The sequence below is a fragment of the Mirounga angustirostris genome, unplaced genomic scaffold, assembly GCF_029215605.1.
Source record: "Mirounga angustirostris isolate CCGP_5_RB_7025 unplaced genomic scaffold, mMirAng1.0.hap1 SCAF_9, whole genome shotgun sequence".
NCBI classification, from domain to species: domain Eukaryota; kingdom Metazoa; phylum Chordata; class Mammalia; order Carnivora; family Phocidae; genus Mirounga; species Mirounga angustirostris.
The window spans coordinates 60,303,027-60,329,280 of record NW_026991717.1 but is presented as its reverse complement, the minus strand read 5'-3'; the positions used below and the strand labels follow the sequence as shown (position 1 = coordinate 60,329,280).

At 43.0% G+C, this 26,254-nt stretch overlaps 2 protein-coding genes across 4 annotated transcripts in view; one reads left to right on the top strand and one right to left on the bottom strand.

Annotated features, from left to right (window-relative positions):
• Window positions 1-20,165, bottom strand: part of TGM7 (transglutaminase 7) — a 28,245-nt gene extending 8,080 nt beyond the window's left edge. The window contains 7 exon segments of the mRNA XM_045901742.2: window positions 3,985-4,162; window positions 4,252-4,380; window positions 6,331-6,449; window positions 7,038-7,283; window positions 7,746-7,928; window positions 8,368-8,433; window positions 20,105-20,165. Of these exon segments, the coding sequence (XP_045757698.1) occupies window positions 3,985-4,162; window positions 4,252-4,380; window positions 6,331-6,449; window positions 7,038-7,283; window positions 7,746-7,928; window positions 8,368-8,433; window positions 20,105-20,165 (982 nt within the window).
• Window positions 1,987-26,254, top strand: part of ADAL (adenosine deaminase like) — a 72,977-nt gene continuing 48,709 nt past the window's right edge. The window contains exons 1-2 of one of the 3 annotated variants that reach the window (XM_045900236.3): window positions 1,987-3,613; window positions 17,505-17,624. The gene's annotated coding sequence lies outside the window, so the exon portion shown is untranslated. Of the gene's footprint in view, window positions 3,614-17,277; window positions 17,625-26,254 lie in introns of those variants that run through there. The other 2 variants (XM_045900235.3, XM_045900240.3) reach the window with 2 other exon arrangements.

Below are 26,254 nucleotides of genomic sequence, written 5' to 3'. Positions count from 1 at the left end.
AAAACCCTGTTTGTTTCTCAGGTCCATAGTCTCTCATGGTTTGTCTCTCCCTCCAATGTCCCCCCCCTTCATTTTTCCCTTCCTTCTCCTAATGTCCTCCATGCTATTCCTTATGTTCCACAAATAAGTGAAACCATATGATAATTGACTTTCTCTGCTTGACTTATTTCACTTAGCATAATCTCCTCCAGTTCCATCCATGTTGATGTAAAAGTTGGGTATTCATCCTTTCTGATGACTGAGTAATATTCCATTGTATATGTGGACCACATCTTCTTTATCCATTCATCTGTTGAAGGGCATCTCGGCTCTTTCCACAGTTTGGCTATTGCGGACATTGCTGCTATGAACATTGGGGTGCGTTTGGCCCTTCTTTTTACTACATCTGTAAATACCCAGGAGTGCAATTGCTGGGTCATAGCGTAGCTCTATTTATAATTTTTTGAGGAACCTCCACACTGTTTTCCAAAGTGGCTATACCAACTTGCATTCCCACCAACAGTGTAGGAGGGTTCCCCTTTCTCCACAACCTCTCCAACATTTGTTGTTTCTTTCCCTGTCCATTTTTGCCATTCTAACTAGTGTAAGGTGGTATCTCCGTGTGTTTTTGATTTGAATTTCCCTGATGGCTAATGATGAACATTTTTTCATGTCTCTTAGCCATTTGTATGTCTTCTTCAGAGAAATGTCTTTTCATGTCTTCTGCCCATTTTTTGACTTATTTGTTTTTTGGGTGTTGAGTTTGAGAAGTTCTTTATAGATCTTGGATACCAGCCCTTTATCTGTAGTGTCATTTGCAAATATCTTCTCCCATTCTGTGGGTTGCCTCTTAGTTTTGTTGAGCGTTTCCTTCGCTGTGCAGAAGCTTTTTATCTTGATGAAGTCCCAAAAGTTCATTTTTGCTTTTGTTTCACTAGCTTTTGGAGATGTATCTTGAAAGAAGTTGCTGTGGCCGATGTCAAAGAGGTTACGGACTATGTTCTCCTCTAGGATTTTGATGGATTCCTGTCTCACATCGAGTTCTTTCATCCATTTTGAGTTTATCTTTGTGTCTGTTGTTAGAGAATGGTCCAGTTTCATTCTTCTGCATGTGGCTGTCCAATTTTCCCAGCACCATTTATTGAAGAGACTGTCTTTTCCATTGCATATTTTTTCCTGCTTTGTCAAAGATTATTTGACCATAGAGTTGAGGGTCCATATCTGGGTTCTCTATTCTGTTCCATTGGTCTATATGTCTGTTTTTGTGCCAGTACCATGCTGTCTTGGTGATCACAGCTTTGTAATATAGCTTGAAATTGGGCAACGTGATGCCCCCAGCTTTATTTTTCTTTTTCAACATTTCCTTGGCGATTCGGGGTCTTTTCTGATTCCATACAAATTTTAGGATTGTTTGTTCCAGCACTTTGAAAAATGTCATTGGAATTTTGATCGGGATGGGCTTGAAGGTATAGATTGCTCTGGATAGCATAGACATTTTAACAATGTTTATTCCTCCGATCCAAGAGTGTGGCATGTTTTTCCATCTTTCTGTGTCTTCTTCAATTTCTTTCATGAGTGTTCTGTAGTTCCTAGAGCATAGACCCTTTACCTCTCTGGTTAGGTTTATTCCAAGGTATCTTATGTTTTTTGGTGCTATTGTAAATGGAATCATTTCTCTAATTTCTTTCTACAGTTGCGTTGTTAGTGTATAAGAAAGCAACTGATTTCTGTGCATTGATTTTGTATCCTGCCACATTACTGAATTGCTGGATGAGTTCTAGTAATTTGGGGGTGGAGTCTTTTGGGTTTTCCACATAAAGTATCATGTCATCTGTGAAAAGAGAGAGTTTGACTTCTTCTTTGCCAATGTGAATACCTTTTATTTCTTTTTGTTGTCTGATTGCTGTTCCTAGGACTTCTAGTACTATGTTGAACAACAGTGGTGAGAGTGGGCATCCTTGACGTGTTCCTGATCTTAAGGGAAAGGCTCTCAGCTTTTCCCCATTGAGGATGATATTCGCTGTGGATTTTTCACAGATGGATTTTATGAACTTGAAGAATGTTCCCTCTATCCCTATACTCTGAAGAGTTTTAATCAGGAAAGGATGCTGTATTTTGTCAAATGCTTTTTCTGCATCAATTGAGAGGACCATATGGTTCTTCTCTCTCCTCTTATTAATATGTTCTATCACATTGGTTGCTTTGCGAATGTTGAACACCCTTGCATCCCGGGGATAAATCCCACTTGGTCGTGGTGGATGATCCTTTTAATGTATTGTTGGATCCTATTAGCTAGGATTTTGTTGAGGATTTTGGAATCCATATTCATCAGGGATATCTGTCTGAAATTCTCCTTTTTGATGGGGTCTTTGCCTGGCTTGGGGATTAGGGTAATGCTGGCCTAGATGAGAAGTTTAGACGGAGGTTTATCCTACTCTCCCTTGCTCAGGAGGAGCAGAGGGTGCCTCCCGAGGCTGCTGGGAGGTTAATAATGCTTTGAAAAGTAAGAGGGCTATTGAGATTGACCCATCTTTTTGTTCTGATTGATTCAAGACCCCAAAGGGAGCCAGTCACCTGTTCACAGTCACCTCTCCACTCCCAGCACAGCTCCTGGGCTTTTCACAACCCCTCTACAGGGGTGACAGCTAGGCCAGGGCTACAAGTGGCCAGAGGCTGTGTGATGGAAGCAGCTGTCCCCTCACTCGGTGGCCCCAGGACTCTAGGGCCTGGGAGTAGGGAGAAGCTTCAAGGTGGAGTAAGGATGCAGACCTAGACCTCCCCCTCTCACCCCAGCATTTAAGGGCCCGAGTCCTCCTCCATGACACCTGCCTAACCAGGGACTTCCCGGCACAGGAAAATGTGGCCATACTAAATTCTGGTGCTGTGCTGAGCATCTTCCGGGGAAAATGGAAGAGCAAAGTGAGGCTCTGATTTGAACACTCAGGTTTAAACATCTCCCCTGTCTGCAGCACTCATACCTAACTGCCAAGCTATGCTGTCCCTCTCAGAAAAATCTAGAGCTTTGTCTTTGGCGTCTGTCTCTATCTTCCCTGTTCTGTGTTCCCTCATCCTTCAACTGAGAGCCAATCCATTCATTCAGCAAACATTGAGCACCACAGTGTAACAGGTAGCACTGTGAAAGGGGCTCCTGCTTTGCACGGGGGGACACAGGCAGGTACCTCGGTATTCTGTCTTTCCCTCATCTTCACAGATAATCCAATCAACACCTTGGCACTGAATTGTAATAAATGACAATGCATAAAACATTGATGCTCCATGCAGGCAGTTAGCAAAGTAGCCAACCTCCAATTGTAACTCCTCAAGAATCTCTCTGAGAAGTATTTGGGAGCTGCCAGCTCTGCCCACAGGTAAGATCAGGCTTTTCCAGACCATCTGCTTGCACCTCAAACTTCCCGCAGCCTGTCCCTGACTCCAGGCTCCCCTGGAGCTGAGAAGCCTGAGCCGTGGTAGAAAGAAGCTGCCTTTGCCTCCACTTTGGGATCACAAGATTCTCTATCCAGGTGACCATTTTAATAGGCCCCCTGCCATCCAGGAGACTGCCGAATGATTGCAACAGGTCAACCTCACTCCTAGGCAAAGATGCAAGACTCCCCAAGACTATGCAGTGTGCCGGGTAAGAGTCCATGTGTGTACCATTCCTTAGCTGGGGGGCTATGGACAAGCCACAGTTAACTTATGTGAAAATGGAGATCATCAGGGCACCTGGGTGGCTCAGTTGGTTGGGCAACTGCCTTCGGCTCAGGTCATGATCCTGGAGTCCCGGGATCGAGTCCCGCATCGGGCTCCCTGCTCGGCAGGGAGTCTGCTTCGCCCTCTGACCCTCCTCCCTCTCATGTGCTCTCTCTCTCTCTCTCTCTCAAATAAATAAATGAAATCTTAAAAAAAAAAAAAAAAAAGAAAACGGAGATCATCAGAGCCCAGCCTCAAAGGGTTATCGCAAAAACTAAATGAATGGCTCTGCATCCCCATCTCCCCCTCACTCACCTGTGCACATAACAGCTGCAAAGACCCAGCACTGCCCATACTTCACAGGCTGCCTGCCCCTGGCTGACCACTGCCGCAGGATGGCTACGCTGCCGTTCCACTCCAGCGGGCTGACCCCTTGGGAGTAGTCCTCTCCCCAGTTCCCCTGTAGTACACCACTGTCATCATTGCTGTTGATCTGCAAAGGCCAGACAGGTGCATTTCCTCAGTGCCCCTGGGGAAGCCCAGATCGTCCTCAGACAGAGGCGGGAGGGCTGCTATCCTTACCATGGTGCTCACCACCCTGCAGAAGTACACCGGGTCATTCCGCTGGGAGTAGCCTCTGGACGGGTTCTCTAAGATGTACAGGCTCTTGTTCAAGATCTCGAAGCAGATATCTATGATGTCCTCTTCAAACTTCCAAGTGATTTCAAGGGAGAGAAAAGAGAAGAGTAAAAATGTCTAGCATCCTGAAACTTCAAGTCCGTAACACAGACTTTTAGAGATAGGGCATATGTGCTGGGGATAGAGGTAGGGTTAAATATTAGACAAGGTCCTACCTTCAAAGAGCTTACAAATCAAACTGGGGATGTATGAGATTCAGATTTCTGAAAAACGAACCTGTGTGGCTCTGATGGAAAAACGCAAACAGAGTTCGGAGGTGAGAGATCTCTGTTGACCAAGAGATCAGAGAAGGCCATTGGTGCCAGGGGGCTTTGGAGGACTAGGTGGGCAGGAAGAGAGCAGAGTGGGGATGTTCACCTGAGGTCTTTGAGTTTGGTGGTGCCAAGGACAGGGCATAGAGATTCTTGTTTCTGGAGGACATGAGGGAGTAGAAAAGATCAGATGGGTAAATACAGGGGCAGCCATGAGAGGAGAGGCGGCAGAGTGTGGGGAGCCTTGAAATCAGGTAGAGGAGTTCAGCTGAAGCTGGGAACCCAGGAGAAGCCAGTGTAGGCTCATGACATATGTTTATAACATATAAAGCGACACATGCTGCAACCCTTTTGGCTGCCAAATGCACTGGTATTTGTTTCAGTTTCAAAAAATCACACAAGTTGTCACAGTTGGAGACCAGGACAAGGCCCCCTGCTCTCTCCCCACTACCCTCCTGGTGAGTGTGGATGGAGCAGAGATGCAAGTGGGAGGGAGGCAGAAAGTACACCAGTCTCGGTTGGTGGTTGGGAGTGGAAAAGTTGCCCAGAGCCAAAAGTCCCACCCTTTGGACACTGACTGGATATTTGATGTTATTAAAGGAATTGCTGTTCATTTTTTCAGTTATGATAATGTATTGTGGTTCAGTTTTTCAGAAAGAGTCATCATCTTTTAGAGCTATAAACAGAAGTATTACTGGATTAAATGATATAGTATCTACAATTTCCTTCCAAAAATTCCAGTGATGAGTCGGGAGGGACGGGGACAGTACAGACAGTATAGACCAAACTTTGTCTGTAAAGGACCAGAGAGTAAGTACTTTAGGTTTTGTAGGCTGTGGGATCTCTGTCTCATCTACTCAGCTCTGCCACTGTAGCATCAACACAGCCATGGATGATACGTAAGTGAATGAACATGGGTGGCTGTGTTCCCATAAAATGTTATTTCTGGATACCGAAGTTTAAACTTCATATAATTTGCACATCAAAAAAAGTTTTCGTTCTTTTTCAACAATTTAAAAATACGAAAACCATTTTTTTAAAGATTTTATTTATTCATTTGAGACACAGATACAGAGAGAGAGAGAGAGAGAAAGCATGAGCAGGGGGAGAGGCAGAGGGAGAGGGAGAAGCAGGCTCCTTGCTCAGCCAGGAGCCCAATGTGGGGCTCGATCCCAGGACCCTGGGATCATGACCTGAGCCAAAGGCAGACGCTTAACCATCTGAGCCACCCAGGTGCCCATGAAAACCATTCTTAACTCAGGGGCTATATAAAAACAATCAGTGGAATATAGTTTGCAAACCCCTGGTGTAGATGGAATCCGATTCACCATAAATTGCTCACTGTTGGAGCTGAGAGATAGGTTCATTTTAGTAGCCTGTCTACTTGAATTATGTTTGAAGTTTTTTATATAAAATATTAAAAACTTGAGGGGCACCTGGCTGGAGCTCAGTCGGTAGAGCATGCCACTTTTGATCTCTGGGTTGTCAGTTCGAGCCCCATGTTGGGTGTAGGGATTACTTAAAAATCTTGAAACAAAAACAAAAACCTTGCAAGACATCTCCCCTTCCTTCCTTGCCTCTCTTACTGGATGGGAAATTGTCCTAGCGCCACGCACCCTTACTTATGTTAGTGGCCCTTCATGGGCTACTAGAGTTGATTAAGAACCAACTTAAGGACACCCGCCCCAGGCCCACTTTCAGTGACAGTTACCTGCCCGTAGTTCCAGGGCCAGACAGTGATGAATCTGTCATGACCGTTGTAAACAAAGCCATAGTCCATCATGATATACTCCTGCAGCAGTATTTCACTTGGCAGGTAGACATCATCCTCTGAGTGGTTAAATAGTGGAGGGGGCAAAAAACAGAGTAATAAAGTTAAAAGACAGTGATGACAGTGTCCTGCAGGATAATAGGGGAAGGAACAGGTTGATGGCAATAGAAATCAAGACTGGACGCCTTAAAAGTCTACTGTGCTTTTCCAGAGGCCAGTGATAGGTTCTGTTCTTTGAACATAATGATTATCATTTGCTGATGGTAAAAGTAGAAAGCTTGTTGTAGAGATTTGGAAAATACAGATGACAGAAAGAAGATGATGAAAATCATTCAGTCCCACTACTCAGAGATACCCACCATTACAATTTGGTGTATTCCAACCATTCTTTCTCTCCACATATGTGTAATACAATTAGGGTCCCATTGTGTTCCATTTTCTAATCTATTTCACTTAACCTGACACCATGTTCATTTTTATCATGGCATTCATTTTTTTGGGGGGGGGTGGTGAAGGTGGTTTTTAGTGAGCACATGGTAATATATGGCATAGATAGGTGGCTTGTATCTTCTGGGCTTTCTCAGAAGAACCTCACCAAGCATTCCCAGTGGATCAGGTTAGCATTACAGCCTGTGAGCAAGTCATACCTGTATTCCAAGGGTTAAAAAGCAGGATGAAAGTCCCCAGTGGGTGAACCACACTGTAACCCTGGCCCTGAGAAATCTCTATCTTCAGAGTGTAGGGACCAATGACTGCATTGGCTGGTGTCAAAAGGGAGACTAAGAGTGAGTTGGTGTCAACGGTGAAGTCAAAAGCGCTCCAGACATTGCCTTTTCGAGCCTGGGTGAGGGGGAAGGTGGCTCGGGTTCCCAGCAACTCCATGGACGCCGGTCCTGTGTGGGAGAGAATGATCCCAGAGTGAGGTTTAAAATCTATGTGACATGATCCCAGGGAGACTGGGAGGACCCTCACCTTCTTGCTAATCCTTTTGGCTTAAGGCTTTTATTGCCACTGGGTGTCTTTGGGCAAGCCAAAGGGCAAAGCCAACTGTGGGCCTCAGTTTTTTTATCTGAAAAATGGGATAATAACTGTACCTACCTGAAACTCTGATCATGGGGATTAAATGAAATAATATGTATAAAGTTAGCACAGTGTCTGTTGCATATTGAAAAATCAGCTGTTTCTATCACAATTGGATAGATTTTCTGATCTGAGTTTTCTGAGTTGGCCAAATCTTTCCTTAACATCACTTATAGGGTCCTGGGGATCCCAGGAAAAGTTAGGGGAGGGAGCACTCAGAAAGGAGAGGTGGGAGTCCTACAGGTGAATTTTGCCTTGGGGCCAGGTGAACTCACCAGTCTCAGCCACAAAGGTGAGGTAGTCTGTCCCAAAGTGGAAGGGTCTGTTGAAATGTAGTTGGAGCCCAAAGGGCTGGCCCCGCCGCCCAATGAGCCGCTTCAGGCCCATCTCCTGTGTGTGATGCTCCTTGTTGTTCCTCGGGCTCTGCAGGTCCACAGACCTGAGCTCCAAGGCTTCCACTGGAGGGGGTGGGGGAGGAGATAGGTCATTACCCAGCCGCAGCACCCTGGCTCTGACTTTGGTAGGATTCCGTCCAGACCTTAGCCCTGCCTCCTAGTTTCACAGTCTGGCCTCAGAGGGCAATGTAGCAGACCCTGACCCTGGAGTGGGAAGATTGTGATCCTCATGACCTCTGCCCCTGGACCCAGAGCTACAGGGCTTAAGAATTAGGGTCCCAGGAAGAGAAATGTCTCCACAGAGCTGAAACTTAACCCTTGAAAGGCCACCTGCATACTATTAACCACCTTTGTTGACAGTCTTTCCAAAACTTACTCTACTGTCGTGCTGATAGAAGAAAGAGCATATTAGAATTTTGTACAAGTTAAGTCAGTGAGCTGACTGGAGGCTGGGACCTCAGCTACAGGCTTTAAGATCCTGGGTGGGTGGCTTATTTCTCACCTGTCAGCCACATTCCAGGTGTATGAGGGCACTCACTCTTCCCAGGATGCTCCCGTAGGTGTACACCTAATATACAGATTAAAGTCTCTCATAGCTCAATGGGCCAGAGCGCAGGCTCTCACCACCTCAGCTGTGAGATTTTGAGTGAGTCACTTATGTCCTAGACATCGTATCCTCCACTGAAAAATGGAGACAGTGGTATTCCTACCCCATAGGGTTCATGTGAACATTGAGTGAGGATTCACATGTAAAGACCTTACTATAGTGGCAGGTAGAGAGTAAGCCCTCAGGAATCCAATCGCTCATAGTGCTAGAATAATGCAGCCTCAGATTTCATTTGCTTAGTTATTTTTGCTGGTGGTATTTATTGCACTTACTGTGAACAAAAATCTGTTAGGTTAGGTCTTTTTCCCGAGTAGCGTATCAGTTTATCTCAGTGGTTCTCTCCACTGGAGAAATTCTGTTCCCTAGAGGAAATTTAGCAATGTCTGGAGACATTTTTGGTTGTCACAACTGGGCATAGAGGCTGAGGATGCTGCCAAACAGCATCCTAGAGGAAAAACAAATGTTAGCACCCACCTGGTTTTTGTGCCATTCACATTTTGAACTTCCACATTTTTTTAAAGATTTTATTTATTTATTTATTTATTTATTTATTTATTTATTTATTTATTTATTTATTTATTTAAGAGAGAGTGACCACGAGCCGGGTTAGGGGTAGAAGGAGGGATCATGACCTGAGCCAAAGGCAGACACTTAACTGACTGAGCCACCCAGGCACCCCTGAACTTCCACATATATTCTTTATGTTTTTGCTAAAAGAGTTCAGTTTGCTAGTTTCAGCCCATCTTTCCTACCTGGCTGGACTTCTTAAATCCTAATTCTTTCACTCAATGCTTTACCTTGCCATCTGGGGATTGCCTAAACTGTTTTCCAGCTCTTCATCCAAGTCACTGGTGATAAGATGGTTCTGAGCATTAGGGCTTAAGTCAGAAGCCAATGGAGTATCATGTTAGAGCTTTCTTCCAGGTTAATGCTGAGCTATTAGGAAATACTCTTTTAGTTGTTCAACTACCTGTGACTACATCTAATACTTTACATGAGGAAAGTGGATTAGGTGTTTAAAAATGTCTTTCACAAGGGCGCCTGGGTGGCTCAGTCAGTTAAACATCTGCCTTCAGCTCAGGTCATGATCCCTGATTCTGGGATCAAGCCCACCCCTCATTGGGCTCCCTGCTCAGTGGGGAGCCTCCTTCTCCCTCTCCCTGCCAAGTTATTCTCCTCGTACTTTATCCATGCTGCACATGTTACTTCAGCAAATAGCTCAGAGCACCACCAGGGAAGGTAGGAGACTATGAAGGTTAAGAGGGAAGGCTCTGGAGCCAGCCTATATGGGTTTGCCCCGTTCCCTGCTCATGCTTTCTTGCTCACTCTCTCTGCCAAATAAATAAAAGATCTTTAAAAAATATCTTTCACAGTCTAAAATCAAATCCAACTTTCATATTTGCATCTTTCCTACAAGTTTGTTAAACATTTGGCTAAAAACAGAATGTTCTTGGTGATCCCTTGATCCCCCTTCTTGTAACCTTCTTTCCTTGAGGTAGATTCAAAGATGAATTACTGGATCAAATAGTACAAAGTTTTTAAACCTCTCAATGTAACTTAGGCACTTAAATAATTATATTATTGGAACAAGAAAAGTCAGGGCAAGACCCAAGACAGATGCCTTTGAGTTACTTAACAACATTTTTTTAAAAAAATCAGGTCCACTCCATTAGTAGTTTGAAAATCAATTTAGAGAAATGTGACCCATATTTTCAATGTATCACCATAAGGAGAGCAAGTGTAATTTTTTTTTTAACTTTTTTTTTTTTTTAAGATTTTATTCATTTGAGACACAGAGATACAGAGAGAGAGAGAGAGAGCATGAGCAGTGGGAGAGACGGAGGGAGAGGAAGAAGCAGACTCCCCGCTGAGTCAGGAGCCCGATGCGGGACTCGATCCCAGGACCCTGGGATCATGACCTGAGCCAAAGGCAGACGCTTAACCATCTGAGCCACCCAGGCGCCCCAGCAAGTGTAATTTTATGTGTAACCGGGTCATGATGTAAACTGTGGGTCATAATCAAAAAGTGTGAAAGCAACTGGCCTAGATACTGGTGGAAACTGATTGCATCTTCTCTGTCCCTGAGGGATCTCACATTTTCATACCAGGAACCACGGGCCCCTGAAGGAGGCCTCCACCCCATGTATAGCGCCCAGTGGCCATTCCACCCTGAAAGCTCAGGTTTTCAAAGGAGGCAGTGAAGAGCACCCAGGCGTGCTTACATCACTTCCATGGGAGGGAACAGGACTGGGGGCAGCCCTTTGCTGGTTGCTGTTCACAGCTAGAAGCATAGCTCCTGAGGGCGGCCAACTCAATTCTCCCTTTACCCAGGCAGGTTCTTGGTTTGGGAAGGAAAGGGGAGGAGCAAGAAGGAGGATGCCTTCCTCTCTGTGCCTGAGGTTGCAGCTTACGGAGAAAACTCGTTTTCCTTTGGAGACTCAGGTTTTCTTTTTTATTCCACTTAACGCCATCACGCATTTGGCTCACTAAAGTGCATTTCCTGTCAGGGAGACAGTGACTTCAGAGAACAAAAGGGAGGTCCTTCAAGGGAGCAGGAACAGAAAAGCAAGAGGATCAAGAAGAGGTTCAACAAAGCAGGAAATCAAGCAGAAGCAGTTAGTAAAAACACGTCAGCACCCATGAGGCCTTCTTGACTCAGCCACGGGCCCACCAGGGTTAATGACTTGAGTGAGAAGAGAGTAAGCCCTAGCTACATGACTCCTGGTGCTAAAGGATCAAAATATACCCCTATGTATTATTAGCCTTAAAAAGTGTTGGGGGGAGACAGGGAGGACATTTAAACAGCCATCTGCTTGTGATGAGTTCTGAGATGAGTCCTGAAGCTCCTGCCCCATGAGACCAAAGCCTGAGGTGGCCCTGCTCTCAAGGATGGCTCCATCTCGGCCCTTGGGTCTTAGCTCAGAGGTAACCACTGCACAGGGACTTTCTTCAGCCACTGAATATGATGCCCCACCTCTCACCCTATTGCTTGCCATCACAACACCCTCTTTATTCTCTGCTGGGCACTAAATAGTATCTAGAATTAGTTCTGCAGAAGCAGAGACCTTGGCCGTTTTCTCACACCTGGATCCCCCATGCCTAGGATGGAGCATGGTTCCTAATTGCTATTGATGATAGCTAATGCTCACTGAATACCTACTACATGCCAGGCACCATCAGAAGCATTTTATGTGTCTGAAATCATTCTTGTTCTTTCAACCACCCTGTGGTGGAGGTGTTAATATTGTTCCCCACATGCAGGAAATTATAGGGCAGAGCTGGGATTCAAACCCATGCAGCCTGGCTCCAGAGCCTTCCCTCTTAACTTTCACAGTCTCCTGCCTTCCCTGGTAGTGCTCTGAGATATTTGCTGAAGTAACATATGCAGCATGGATAAAGTAAGAGGAGAATAACTTGGCAAGAGGGCTGTAGGGGAAGAGAGAAGCCCATGAGGGCAGCAGGGCCAACCTGAGGGGCTGCTTGACTCCAGCCCAAGATGCTGCTCTTTGATTCAGTAGTAATGGGTACACCTATCTACAGTGGAAGGATAAAATGGTACACCATTATTCTGAGGGCAATTTATCAGTATTTATCACAAAAGAAAAGAAAGCCTTAAAACGTAAATACATTTGAGCCATAAATTCCTCTTCTGGGAATTTTTCCTAAGAAAAATCATAATTTGTGTACAAAAACGTAAACAACAGGATCTTCAGTCCAACCCAAATATCCTACAGTAAGAGTTGGATACATAAACTTTATTCCTCTCATTTCAATGTAACCAACAAAAAGAACAAAGAATATGGGGAAATAATTCATGAGGTATTAAAAAGCAGCATAAAAAGCCTCAAACTTGGTATGGTACGGATTATCTTTAGGTGGTGACACTATGGAAAATTTTTCTTTTCTTGGAGTTTTTTGGTATTGTCCAAGCTTTTGCTTTGAACATGTATTCCTTTTGTATTTAGGGGAAAATGTTACTTTGACTAGAGGCAGGTTTTTGAACAGAAGTGGCACCATCAAAGCTGTAGGTCAGGATTAATCTGGCTATGGTATGTAGCCCAAACAGAGGGCAAAAGTCTAGGGTGGGAAAGGCAGTGAGACTCTGTCGTAATAACCTAGATAAAAAGGCTAAGAGGACCCAAACAAAGGTGTTCGCAAGAAGAAAAGAGGGACCTCCCTGTGCATCCATGGGTATGTGACAGGCTAGTAAACACTTGACTTCCAGGGCTTCCTAAAGCTAGTTTGGATGAAGACTGGGCAGGTTAAAAGCATCTACAGCCAGCAATGTCCTAGGCAATTAGGCTACCGGTGAAAGACCGGAAAGCTCCAGACAGAGATAACAAAGGGTAAATTATTGAGGCACAGCCAGCCGTGAGACTTGGTACCTGCCACCAAACATCAGGTGCACTCGGCTCCTTCCCTTCTCCAGCCTTTGTCCCTGCATTTAGTCTAGCTCCTCTGTCAGTGTCTTGTCTCTTCCCACTTCTCATTATTATTGTCAGTTTAGTGCTTTCATAAATATGTCATTCTTTTTCATTTCTTCCCTTTAAAAAAATGTGAAAGGGTATGTCTTTGTGAGAGCACTTGAAGATTCCTAAGTGATGAGACTATTGCAGCGTTTCTGTGTCTCTTAAAGTGTGCAAGAAGAAAAATGTCATATTATCTAAAAGTTCAAGTCCAAATTTCTTTGTCAAGCATTCAAAGCCCTCCATAACGTGGTACCAACATATCTATCCATTCTTATCTCCCAGTAGCCCATAAATAAACTCTGCTTCATTCATGTTGTGTCTTCCTAATAGATCATGCCCGGCTGGCTCTACCTCTGGATGGTCCCTTCCCCAATCTCTACATCCCCACCGTCTCCATTCTTCCAGCAAAACTCAGCATCTACCTTTTACACGAAATCCTCCCCAAGCATTTCGGAACATGGAGATATCTTAACACCTGTAACAATAGTTTTATATCTGGGTAATACTTATTGAGTGTTTTTAAGCCCAGGCTTTATATGCATTATCTCCTTCTATCCCTACAACTAGCCAACAAGATATTATTAACTCCATATTACAGATGAGCAGACAGACCATCAGTGATATTAAGTAACTTGCCAAGTGTCAACTACCTAGTAAGTGGCAAAATTGTCATTCAAACCCCCCGGCTTCTCTGTAGAGCCCTGGGGGTCTAAAGAACACAACGAAAATCACAGATTCTTCCCAACCTCCTCATCCGAAAATGCCAGCGGGTCAGTTCAGAACCAGTTCCTGGGCCCACCTGTGTCCCTCTCTTCTTCTCTGGAATTTCTCAGACTCTGAACCATTTACTTGTCAGTTAATCATGTACTAGTAAGCTATTTCTTTGAAACACTATTTCCCTTTAATGATATCTCCATGATTAACTATAGTATGTGATTGTTTACACCTAGTACTCAGCAATTCAAATAGCTACTGGCAGGAGAAAAGTGTCCCCAGGATGGTTATACAGTTTAAATCTTTAGGTCCTTTGCAGCAAATGTAACAAAGGATATATATCCATAATATATAAAAGTTGCCATAAATATTAAGAAGTCTTGCTTTAATCAGAGAAACGCAAACTGAAACAATAGTGAGATCCTATCTTTGATCCATTTAAATTATTTAAAAGAATAACAATAGCATATTCTGTGAGTATGCTATATATGGAAGTGGACTGTTTCATACATTGATGGTGGCAGTGTAAATTTGTACAGACTTTTTAGATGAAATCGTTTGATATTGAAGAGGAGCAGAATATGCCATCCCAAAATATGCCCCTATGGCATAAAGATTATTTTGAGCTGAAGGTGCTTGAGAAGCAGATATAAGAAAAGCTCTTGGCACTCCCCCTATTTGCCTAAAAGCGGGACATACACTTACAAAGGTGTCCTTCCTCCCTTCTTTACCAGGAAGGGCAGAAGCCGATCACCAGAGACAGCTCTAGACCCTCATCAACCCAGAGATGGCACCAGAGGAATCTACATAGCAAACTATTAACTGGCCCTTCTCTTCCACTAGTATCCCCCTATATTTACCTTCCTACAATTTTCTGCCCTAGAGACTCCAAGTCCTTTTCCTTTGTCTTGTCACTTCTCTAACAATGTCTTGTTCTCTTGTTGAGATGCTAGACAAGCCCAAATTCTAACCATTGCTTTGAGTTATTCATCACTGAGTGCTCCCATATGTGTGCAATGTACATGTTAATACACTTCTGTGTGTTTCCTGTTTCTTTTATCAGTCTAATTATCGGTCCCCAGCCAATGAACTTGATTGCTAGCAGGAAAAATAGTGAAGTTTTTCCTCTCCTACAATGCCCATCAAAAACTTAGTGGAGAGCGCCTGGGTGGCTCAGATGGTTAAGCGTCTGCCTTCGGCTCAGGTCATGATCCCGGGGTCCTGGGATCGAGCCCCGCATCGGGCTCCCCGCTCGGTGGGGAGGCTGCTTCTCTCTCTGCATCTGCCTCTCTCTCTCTCTCTGACTCTCATGAATAAATAAATAAAACTTAAAAAAAAAAAACTTAGTGGATATTGTCTTTGATCTAACAGTTCTTCTTTTAGAAATCTTTCATATAAAAAATACTTGCACACATATGCAAAGTTTTATCAGTAGGGATGTTCACTGCAACATTGTTCATAAAAGCAAAATACTGGAAACAATCTAAATGCCCATGAATAAGGCATAGTAACAAATTAAATAAATTAATGAATTTATTAAATAAATTGTTTATATACCCAGAATGGAAAATTATATATAATTCATTTAAAAGTTTTGATAGACCAGTATACACTGACATGCAAAGATTTCCAAGATATATGATTAAGTTTTTTAAAAAAGCAAGTCAGCAGATAATATGTATTATATAACTCCATTGTATAAAACAAAAAATTCTATATAATCTATTATTATCTGGAAACAGTTAACCACACTGTTAACAGGTCTCTCCCATGAGGAAGGAGCAGGATTGGGAGTACATAAGTATGTGAAGGGGGACCTGGCCTTTTTTATCCTAAATTGTGAACTTTTTACTTTTTATAACAAGCATATGTTTTTTGTGTATTACTTGCTTAACTAAAGTATAGTTTAAAAAAAATAATATAACATTTAGGCTTTGGTTGGGGATAGCCAAGGGGAAAAATTACCCTAGACTTTGGCACAAAAACACCCTAGAATCTAGCATAAAACAGGTGTCTTGAGACTTCTCTATTAAACTCTGACTTGTGTTAAAATACCATGTACATCCCTAATCTCTAGTAGTTTCTGGGATACACAATTTTGGACACAATTTTAAGAAATACAGAATCCATGTTCAGTGTCCTCTCCTAGCAGGCCCTGTGTGCCTGCCAGGCTGGAGTGTTCTTTACATTCCCAGCAGCAAAGTTTCTGAGGGGACCCAAAAAAGAGCCTGAGTTCAGAGGGCAGGAGCAACACCCTCTAAGGGGAGCTGAGAGTCAGAGGAGAGGTTGGGCCAGGAGAAAGGTCTAGGATCTAAGAGGTGGTCTTTCCACAGCTGCAGGGTTAGCCACAGAAATGGCATCCCAAGTACCTAGGGCGCCTGGTGGTAAAGGTCAAGATCCTCATGGACTTCCTCAAACTTCCCAAGGCCATTTCAGTCACAAGATGTTAAAGAAAAGATTGTTCACAGCTTTAGGGTTAAGCTGAATCCACTCACATGAAAATGAATGGCTGTATGATTTGTGCCCCAATGATTTGTGTCTTCTGAATGAAGGTGGGGAAATGGGAGGAAGGAGCCAGATTACAAAGTGAACTATCACCAACCATTTAAGTTCTCCTGTTTCTTCTGTTCACCCCCCACCCTCCCCAAACACCTCCCATCTCTTAATTCAGCACCTCAGAAAAATCAGATTCCCAGTACTCGCTCGGGTCCATCACCCTCCTTCTGTCAGCCTGGGCCCTTCAACTAATCAGTATTAAGATTCCAGAACCTAATTGTGTCTCTGAGCATTTACAGTCGTCCTTCAAGCACCTTTTCTCCCATCCTGAGCCAGCTGGGTGGGGCTGCCATTTCCTTCTCCTCCTAGGACTCCTCCTGCTCTTAATTTCCCCATTGTTCCGGGTGCATCTTTGCATAAGGAAAAAGCTTCTATCCTAAGCCTTTTAAAAATTGCTGAGGGATTTGTTTCTGTGGCCTCCTTTTTAAGCTGAGAAGACTCAAGTGATGTGGAAGGCAAAGCATGGTTTGATCTGTCCCTTTGCACCTCTCTCTCTTTAATGCTTGGGACCCAATTTCCTCTAAGCCAGCTCCGTCTGGTATCAGGCACTTCCAGATAGTCAGTGTCCAGATGGGGATGAGTAAGGAGCAGAGCTGCCCTCAGGAAGGTCATTCACCAGTGGTCATGAAAATGGGTTTGAACAGCCCGTTAGGACCTGGAGACCTTTGCATCTTGAAAAACAGAGTATATTGACATGGTGAATTATTATGCCACTGATTAAATGTGAAGTTGATAGGGGCGCCTGGGTGGTTGAACATCCGTCTCTTGGTTTTGGCTCAGGTCATGATCTCAGGGTCTGTGCTCAGCAGGGTGTCTGCTTGAGATTCCCTCCCTTTCCCTCTGCCTCTTCCCTCGCCCGCCCCCCCCCCCCCGCTTGTGCATGCTCTTTCTCTCTCTCTAAAATAAATAAATAAGTCTTTTTAAAAAATGAAGTTGATAAAGTTTCCAATGACAAGGGGAAATGCCTATAAATAGTGTTAACTAGGAGAGGGGGGAAAGCAGGGTACAAAAACAGTGCAGCTTATCTCAATGGTGTAAAGAATATTATTTATATACATAGACTCATTTTTAAAAGATGGAAGAAAATATAAACTGTGATTGTTTAAAAGCAGTGAGATTGTGAATGATTGTGATTTCCTTATTTATACTTTTCTGAATTAAAAAAAATTTCATGGTGGGAGGTTAAGATGTTTTTAATCAGGGAGGAAAAAAACGTTTTTCAGAGAAAGTGAGCAAAGGGGTAGGAAGATCATGACTGGAAATCTGGACATGTGTATTTTACCTGATTCACAGTGTAAAGAGAGAAGCAGAAGTATTTGGTCAACACACCTGAAGGAAGAATTTGGTTTGGTGAAGAATAGTGCTGCAGAGAAAACATAAAGCTATTTATACGTTCACTGGTCATTGTCAAAGGTATGTAAGAGATGCCTAATTCTCTGGGTTAATCTGTGTGATTCATCAAAAATTCCCACACCTATTGTAACCAAAGCTTTCTGTCACATCCTGTGCCTTTTTTTTAATGTGTTGAGTGTATTTAGGAAATGGTCCTCAATAGATGCATTAAACTTACTCATTACCGAGTGTTTACTGAACATCCCAGGGACTTTATTTTATTAAAAAAAAATATATTTTGACTCAGAAAAATATACTTTGGTTACAGGTGCAAAAATCTCTTGTATTAGAACTATATGCTCTTTTGAGGAAAACGGAATTAAAAAAAAAACACCTCTTTGTAACAGAAGTTCTAATTCATATTGAAGATATTTTGAAAATAGATTTTTTAAAAGATTGTATTTATTTATTTGAGAGAGAGAGAGCATGAGCAGGGGAGAAGGCCAGAGAGAGAGGGTGTGCTGAGTAGGGAGCCCAACATGGGGCTCAACCTCAGGACTCTGAGATCATGATCTGAGCCGTGAAGGCAGACAATAACAGACTGAACCATCTAGGCGCCACGAAAATAGATTTTTTTAAATGGTAGAGGGTAGTATACATTTTGGTAAATTTCCTTGCTGTTATTTTGTCTATGTGGAGGTGGGATTTTTTTCCTTAGTAGTAATCATACTGTATATTGAGGACAAGACCTGCTTAAAGTACGAATTTCCATATAAAACAATTTGCCATCTTATTTGAAAATACAGCTTTAACAATATAATGGCTTTTGCCTTGTAAAAATAAACTTTCACATCTCAAATTTTATTTATTTATTTACTTACTTACTTACTCACTTACTTATTTGAGTGGGGACTTAGATGAGAAAAGAGGTTACTCCAAAAATAACCACATATTACTATCCAGGTTAACCAAAGAAATTTCATTTGGTCAGCCTAAGAGCCTCATTAAGACTCAGTGTCCCGGGGCTCCTGGATGGCTCAGTGGGTTAAGCATCTGTCTTGAGCTCAGGTCATGATCCCAGGGTCCTGGCTCCTTGCTCAGAGAGGAGTCTGCTTCTCCCTCTGCCTCTTCGCCCCCCACCCCCTGCTTGTGCTCTCTCTCTCACTCTCAGATAAATAAATAAAATCTTAAAAAAAAAAAAAAGACTGAGGGTCCCAATTTTCACTACTACTTTGATGCCTTCCTTCCTTCGTTTTACAAGTACTGAATGCCTGGATGGCACCATATTAGAAGTTTGAGGCACACAAAGGTGGTCTTTAACCCAAAGGAGCTTAGAATCTATTGGTGGAGAGAAAACACATACAGTATCCTCTACAAAGGAGACTGCCCTTTGTAGCCTCAAAACAGTGGCGGTCTTCTTTAGAAAGTATACTTTTACAGCAGCAAGTGATTAGTTTTAAAACCTAAACATCACTGATCAAATTGAGCTTTTGATTACCCCTAACATTTTTTCATACCACCACCTACACCAGCTCATTATACACGATTGTCATGCCCACCTGGAATGTAGCTAAGCAGTTATATTCGGCAACTAGTTTTTTTAATTAAGTTAGAATCCCATGATTAAGTTATCAATATCCATCATGGTATTACAAATCATGTTCGTCGACTGATTATATTATATTCTGTTTATAGATTTCTCCCTAAAAGACAAATGCTTAATATAGTCAAGTTTTAAATTTGGTTTCCAGAACAGAAAAGCTTTTCTACCATAGAATCATCTCTCTGTTGATAGTAGACTAACCTCTGGTAGGGTTAATCCACTAGATTTGTCCCATAACAAGGTAGCAAGCTCTGAAGACCCTTAACTCTAAAATAAATACAGAACAGACCCACTATAATCCTCTCCTTGCTCCACATCCTTCTATGTGTCTACTGGCTTCTCCACTTGAAGATCTTGTAGTCACTTCAAATTCAACATGTTCAAAATTGAATCTGTTAGTCCCACCCAGCCCCCAAATTCATATTCTTACTCATCCTTGTAAATATTCTAAATCTTCATTAGTTTTTGGAGCCTTCTGTTTGACGGTTATATGACCAAATGAATAGGGCACAGGTTTCTGAGTTAGAGAATTAGTTCAGGATCCTGCTTTGGCCTTTCTGAGATTTGGTACTTATCTGACTATAAGCAAGTAAGCCTTGCTGAGCACCCCACTCCTATATAAAATGGGGCTGGTAGCAGGGCCTACTTCACAGAGTTGCTTTGAGAATCAAATAGATAGTGTCTGTAAAAGCCTTAAAGTGCTACACAAACATTAGCCAGTTTTATTTGGTAATAACGGTAATATTTATGATCCTTCAGAATGTGAGATTCATACAAGAACGTGTCAAGATGTGCTAAGCTGCCCAAAGAGACATTCATAACCATGGAGAATTTGCCATAGCCTAGTCCAGCCCAATCTCACTCAGCCTTGGCTTTACTCCTGGCTTGATTATTCTCAAGGGAATGGAAAACATATATGACCTGAACTGATGAGGTCATACCCCTGCTTCAGACTCACCAATGGCTTGCATTGCTTCACAGTCCAAAATCTTCACATGGTTCACACGTTCTGCCACCATGTTCTACCCTGACCACATCTCCAGCGGTATTGCCCACCGTTCTTCCTCTCACTTGCTTGCTGATCTTTTCTTGCCTGCCCAATTCCTCAATTCCTAAATTAAAGCCTCTCCCCAAGCCATTCCCTTCCCTGGTCACACTCTCTACCTCCTCTCCAGTCCTCCACTGAAATGTCACTTCATCACAGAAGCTTTTTCTAACTAGCTGAGACCCCATATTTACTCTCTTGGAACGCTTAGCTTCTCTTTCACAGTACTGATCACACTTGAAATAATCATATGTATACTTTGTCTTCTCTAGACTCCCTGCTTGCTATGTGTCATTTGTATGATTCCACCTGAACAGGCTGAGCCATTTGCAAAATAAAGCCCATTTTCTATGATATCTGAACTACAACAACACCAATCCTTCCCCTCTGAAATTAGCTGGAAGTCAAGTAACTCCTGGGATCCCCTCCCCTCCCCAGAAGTCCTAGATCCCCTCCCCTAGAAGTGCCCAGGGTTGCTTACTTTGTGCACAAATCAGCTCTACTCTCTTGACAGCTGGTGTGCCTGCTTAGAGAATGGGAACTCAGCTGCAGTCTTTCAAGGATGGGTTGACTGGCTCTGCCAGGCTAGAGGTTCTTGACCAACCCCACAAGCTGGGGAGGATTGCAGAGGCATTTAGCTATATAGCTGGGAGGGTGTGGCAGGAGGGGTTAATAAGATCAGCCACACCCACTGCCTGGGTAGCTCCTGAACCCCTGCTGTGGACTCAGGTTTTCTTCCAAACAGCCCCTTCCTGTTGTGAGTCCCTGCCTGTCTGTCTGACCTCAGTCTGGACCACCCAGGCCATCAAACTTGTTTTAATGTGTAAACATCCAAAGGAAGTTAGTCATGTTGGTCTCCTAATACCCATTTTCCAGGAGGTTCCTTTGCCGCTTGAAAATGATGGAGGAAAAGTAATGGAGGAGTTTTGCCTAAGCATCCAAAACCTAGGGTGGAGGTAATGCCTAATTTTGCCAACAACAACCCAAAATGGCCAAAAATATTTTTATTCTTTTTTTGTATGTGTTAATCCCATCAATTATGCTACAACCAGACTTTGTTACTTCTTCAGGCTGAACATAATCTAGTTTCCTCCACTTCTTTTTATTCCAACCCCACCTACCACCAGCCCAGTTCACTATCACCCCTCCTGGATCATTCTACCTTCCAACTGGCCCCCCAAGGCCACATTTTGAACACACACGATCCCTACACCACACAACACCCAGAGTGATCTTTCAGATTCATTCTCTCTCTGCTGCAGCCATTCATTCATTTGACAAATATTTGCCAAGCATTTGTCCAAGGAAAAGTGGTGAGGTTGGTGGGGGGAATGACTGGAGGGAGGGGTCAGAGAAGAAGAGGCTGAACCCCACTGGTCATGTAAATTATGGTTAGGAGTTTGGGATTTCCCCTGAGCTTTCCTGGTTCCTTAGGAACATCTGTTTTCTCCCTGTCCAACACCTTACATGCATTTTCCTGGAATATTCTCCCTTCTTCTATTCTCATAGTTAACTATTCCTCTTTCTTTAGAACTCTAGCTTAAACATTCCTTTCTTCTGGATGACTTCCTTGATAAATGTGCTCATAGTTTTCATGCATTTCATTCGTTCATCCACGAAAATGTATTGAGTGCCTGTCATGTGCCAGACACTGTTCTAGGCTCTGTGGATACAATTAAACAGATTTTCATCAAATTAGAAAGGTATGTTTAGAATGATATGACAGGAAATGTGGTTTACATGGTATACGTCAAAGAGACGGCCATCCTTCAGAGCAAAAAAGGTACAGTGAGCATCTCTAGGATTTGGGCTGAAAGAGATACATCTAATGAAGATGTAGTAGGCCTGAGGAAGTAGCAATTCCAAATTAATTACAGGCATTGACTTGGGACCTAGCTGCTTCTCAAATGGATAGCACTATGAATTCCAAAGTTTATTCACTTAGAAACAGTAGTGATTTCCCTAAACAACCCCAGGGAGGACCTATGGCTATTAGCGGAGTAGACATGGTTATTAGTGAAGAGATGTATGGTTGTTAGTCCCCAGAGAAGACATATGATTATTAGTGAAGAGTGTCTGTATCCAAGCTCCACTGGAGATTCAAGCAGCAAGTCGCTAGGGGCTGCCACTATTTCCCACATGGAATTCGGCAACCCCAAGTGGTGTCTGGAGTGACTCCTTTCAGAATGAGCCTCTACAAGTTTAGACAGTCTTTTTTTTTTTTTAAGATTTTATTTATTTATTTGAGACAGAGAGAGAGAGCACAAGCCGGGGAGAGGGGGGCAGAGGGAGAGGGAGAAGCGGACTCCCCACAGAGCAGGGAGCCCAATGTGGGGCTCAATTTTAGGACCCTGGGGTCATGATCTGAGCTGAAGGCTAACCACCTAACTGACTGAGGCACCCAGGTGCCTCAACAAAGAAAGTCTTTTATGGATTCATTCAACAAACATTTTAATTGAGAGCTTCCATGAGTGTGGCCCTCAACTAGATTCTGAAGGTGCAGCAGTAAATAACAGACATGGTTCCTATACTCATAGAGTTTATACTCTACCAAGGGAGATAGACATCTCAAAACTAATTACTTAGCTCCAAGTGAGCAAGTAAAGACAGTTCTGAAACCATATTTCAAGAGGACCTGGTCAGTCTGGGGAAGAGTGGAAGGTGGGACAGGAAGGCCCCCATGGGGAAAGATCTTTGACTTTGTTTTATAAGATAACCGGAAATTCTAAGTATGAGAAGATAATGCTGAATGGCAAAGAGCTGTACAAACACCCTGAGGTACAAAGAAGCAGATGTGAGTCCCCTAACATTTCTGAGAGAAGGTCAGTGTGACTCAAGTACCTAGAGCAAAGGGGAGCATTGGATGAGATGAAGGCCAGAGATTTTGTTTTGGGGTTATGGCAATGGGAAGCCATTAAGGGTTTTAAGCAGGGTAGTAAAATGTCATGTTTGTATTTAAAGAGATCATTCTGACTTTAGGTTGGAGGAGCAATGTGGGGAGGAGGGCAGAGGTGGATGGAAGAAAGCCTATGGGGAGACCCCTGAAGTGAAACAGGAGAGAAATGATGGAGACCTGGATCAGGGTAGTGGCATTAGAGATGCTCTCAGTGGAGAACACTAGAGACATTAGAAGGTAAAACTGACAGGCTATGGTGATTGACTGGGTATGTGGAGTGAAGGAGAAGGAGAGTCATGAGTCCTAAGGTTTCTGGCTTCATGCTTCTGGATGGGTAGTGATGCTGTTCTTCAAATAGGAAACACTGGATGAGGACCAATTTTGTGGGGTCAGAATAGGGGTCAGGTTCAGGATTTGTGGTTGAGTTTGAGATGCCCTTTAGACATACAACAAAAAGTCTGATTAGGCTGTTGAACAGATGAATTTGGAGCTTAGGGGATGAGTGTGGATTCAAGACATAAGAAGACAGTCATCGGAGCCAAGGGTATGGATATGTGCACCTGGGAAAGGTTGTAGAGTGAGAAGAGCACCTAGGACGGATCTTTGAGGAACACCAGCATTTAAAGGGTGGGTAGAGTAGGAGGATGGCCACAGAGGGTGAACAGCAGCCAAAGAGGTAGTAGGAAAATCAGGAGGTGGCTATCCCAAGAAGCCAAAGAAAGGGTATCTCAAGAAAAAGAAAGTGCTTATCGGTAGGAAGTGCTGACAAGCCACCAACTAACATGAAGTCTGAAAAGTGTCCATCAGCTGTGGCATGAAAACAATTGGACGTGGGGGAGAAAAATTTTGATTGTGAGATGGTGGGAGAGGAAAAGATATTGGAGAGAATAGAGGACTGCATGGCAGGGAAGGGAATGGATCCAGTGATGTGGACAGAGTTGGGATGGACTTCCTTTCTTTTTGCCAGGCTTCATTTTCATTCTTTTAAAAATAACCAGTGAAGGGAAAAATTTAGGACACCAAGAGGAAGAGGCCAATTGAAGAGAATTCTTTCACTGTCCCTTTATTTCTACTCAAAACAATATTCAATATATTCTATATATAAATATAACATTTAAATATTACTGACTTTGGGGCAACTGGGTGGCTCAGTTGGTTGAACATCTGACTCTTGATTTCGGCTCAGATCATGATCTCAGGATTGTGTGATTGAGCCCTGCATTGGGCTCTATGCTCAGTGTGAGTCTGCTTGGGATTCTCTTCCCTCCCTCTGCCCCTCCCCCACCTCTGACATATTCTCTCTAGATAGATATAGATATAGATATAGATATAGATATAGATATAGATATAGATATAGATATAGATATAGATATTACCTACTTTGTTTCAACCCTCTGTGGGTGAGATGGCAAGGTTGGGTATTTTTTTTCTTTTTCTCTTCTTTTCCGAATATCTAAGTCAATCTGGGTCCCTTACTTTATGGGAGAAAAGACACACAGGGTTTCTCATAATGGGTGCTTTCTTCAAAGACACAGTGAAAGCAGATTTATTTGTAGATATAACATTGTATCTAAACATATTCCCTCACCTGAGCCCACAGCAATGGGTAGGTCTTGCACTATTTATAATTTTAACATGAAAGAGCCAGTCAGAATGATTTGGGTAAAAGTTTCTTACCAAAATTCTGAAGCAGTGTTACATGTTGCATTTGGGGCAACATCAGAAATTTGCCATTTGAGAAAGATGTAGCAAAACTTGCTTCTATTTTTTTGTTTTTTCCAAAGAAATAGAAAAAACTGCGTACTCAAATGGTGAGTACCAGGAGAACTTTGGGCCTATAAGGGGAATTTGACCACAGGGTCCCCAAATAATAACTCTTTTAAGACGTTTGGTGGTGAGGGAAGGGTAGCATCTGGAGAGGTCAAAGGAGAGCTTTTCCTTAATGGAGAAGAACTGAGCATGATCAGATATTGATAGGAAAGATTGAGTAGGAAGGGATTGGGAAAGAGAAGCAATAATTCAGGGATTTCAAACTCAAATGTCCAAGGGTCTAGCTAGATAACCTAAATGCATGAGGCAGTGGGATGTAGAAAATAGAGTGCAGGAACTGCAGAGACTGGAGTACAGGCTCATTCTGAGTATTTGCCTGAGGCACAGGGGATTCTGGGAGGTGAGGGCGCTGTTCTTGATTGTGATGCTAGTATGCATACAAATGTATGTGTTGGTCAAAACTCGTGGAATTATACACTAAAAAGGATGGATTTTACCTTTCATATTTCTTTATTGTAAGTAAAATAAAAATAAAAGGGAAAAAAACCTACATAAGCCCAACACAGGATACATCTGTGGGCCACAAACATCATTTTATGGTCTCTAGAATAACTGAGAGAATAAAACTTTTGAAAAGATGTGAGGAACGGGACCCAGACCCCAGATGGAGAGACTCGCCTCACCTGCAGGAGCAAAACCGTCTCTATGGTAGCAGGAGGAAATGTAGTGAGGGAATGAAAGCAGGAAAACAAGTTTGTGGCAGGAATTTGAGGGATTTCTGATCGGAAAATAGAAGTCTGTTTTTGTTTTGTTTTTTTTAAGATTTTTATTTATTTATTAGAGAGAGAGAGAGAATGATAGAGAGCATGAGCAGGGAAGAGGGTCAGAGGGAGAAGCAGACCCCCCCGCCCCGAGCGGGGAGCCCGATGTGGGACTCGATCCCGGGACTTCAGGATCATGACCTGAGCCAAAGGCAGTTGCTTAACCAACTGAGCCACCCAGGCACCCCCTAGAAGTCTGTTTTGCCAGTGAAGCAGGAGGCCCAGTCATCTGCTGACTATGAGGTAGGAGGTGGAAAGTCAGATACTTGAGGAGAGTGGTGATGGTTTGATGAGCCACAGAGGAGAATTCGAGCATGAAAAAGATGACAGGGTTGTTAAGTAGTATTTCAGGCCCTTCTGAGGTTGGTGATTATATTAATTAGGATTAAGTTCAGCTGCATATAACAGGAAACAAAACCAACCAAAATAATAATGTCTTCAAAAATCAGTTTATTTCTCTCTCTTTTTAAATTTTTTTATTTCTCTTTCATATAAAGGAATTATGGAGGTAAGTCTAGGGCTGGTATATGATTTCATCAGCGATCAAAACTACGACTTTTTAAAAAGTTTTTATTT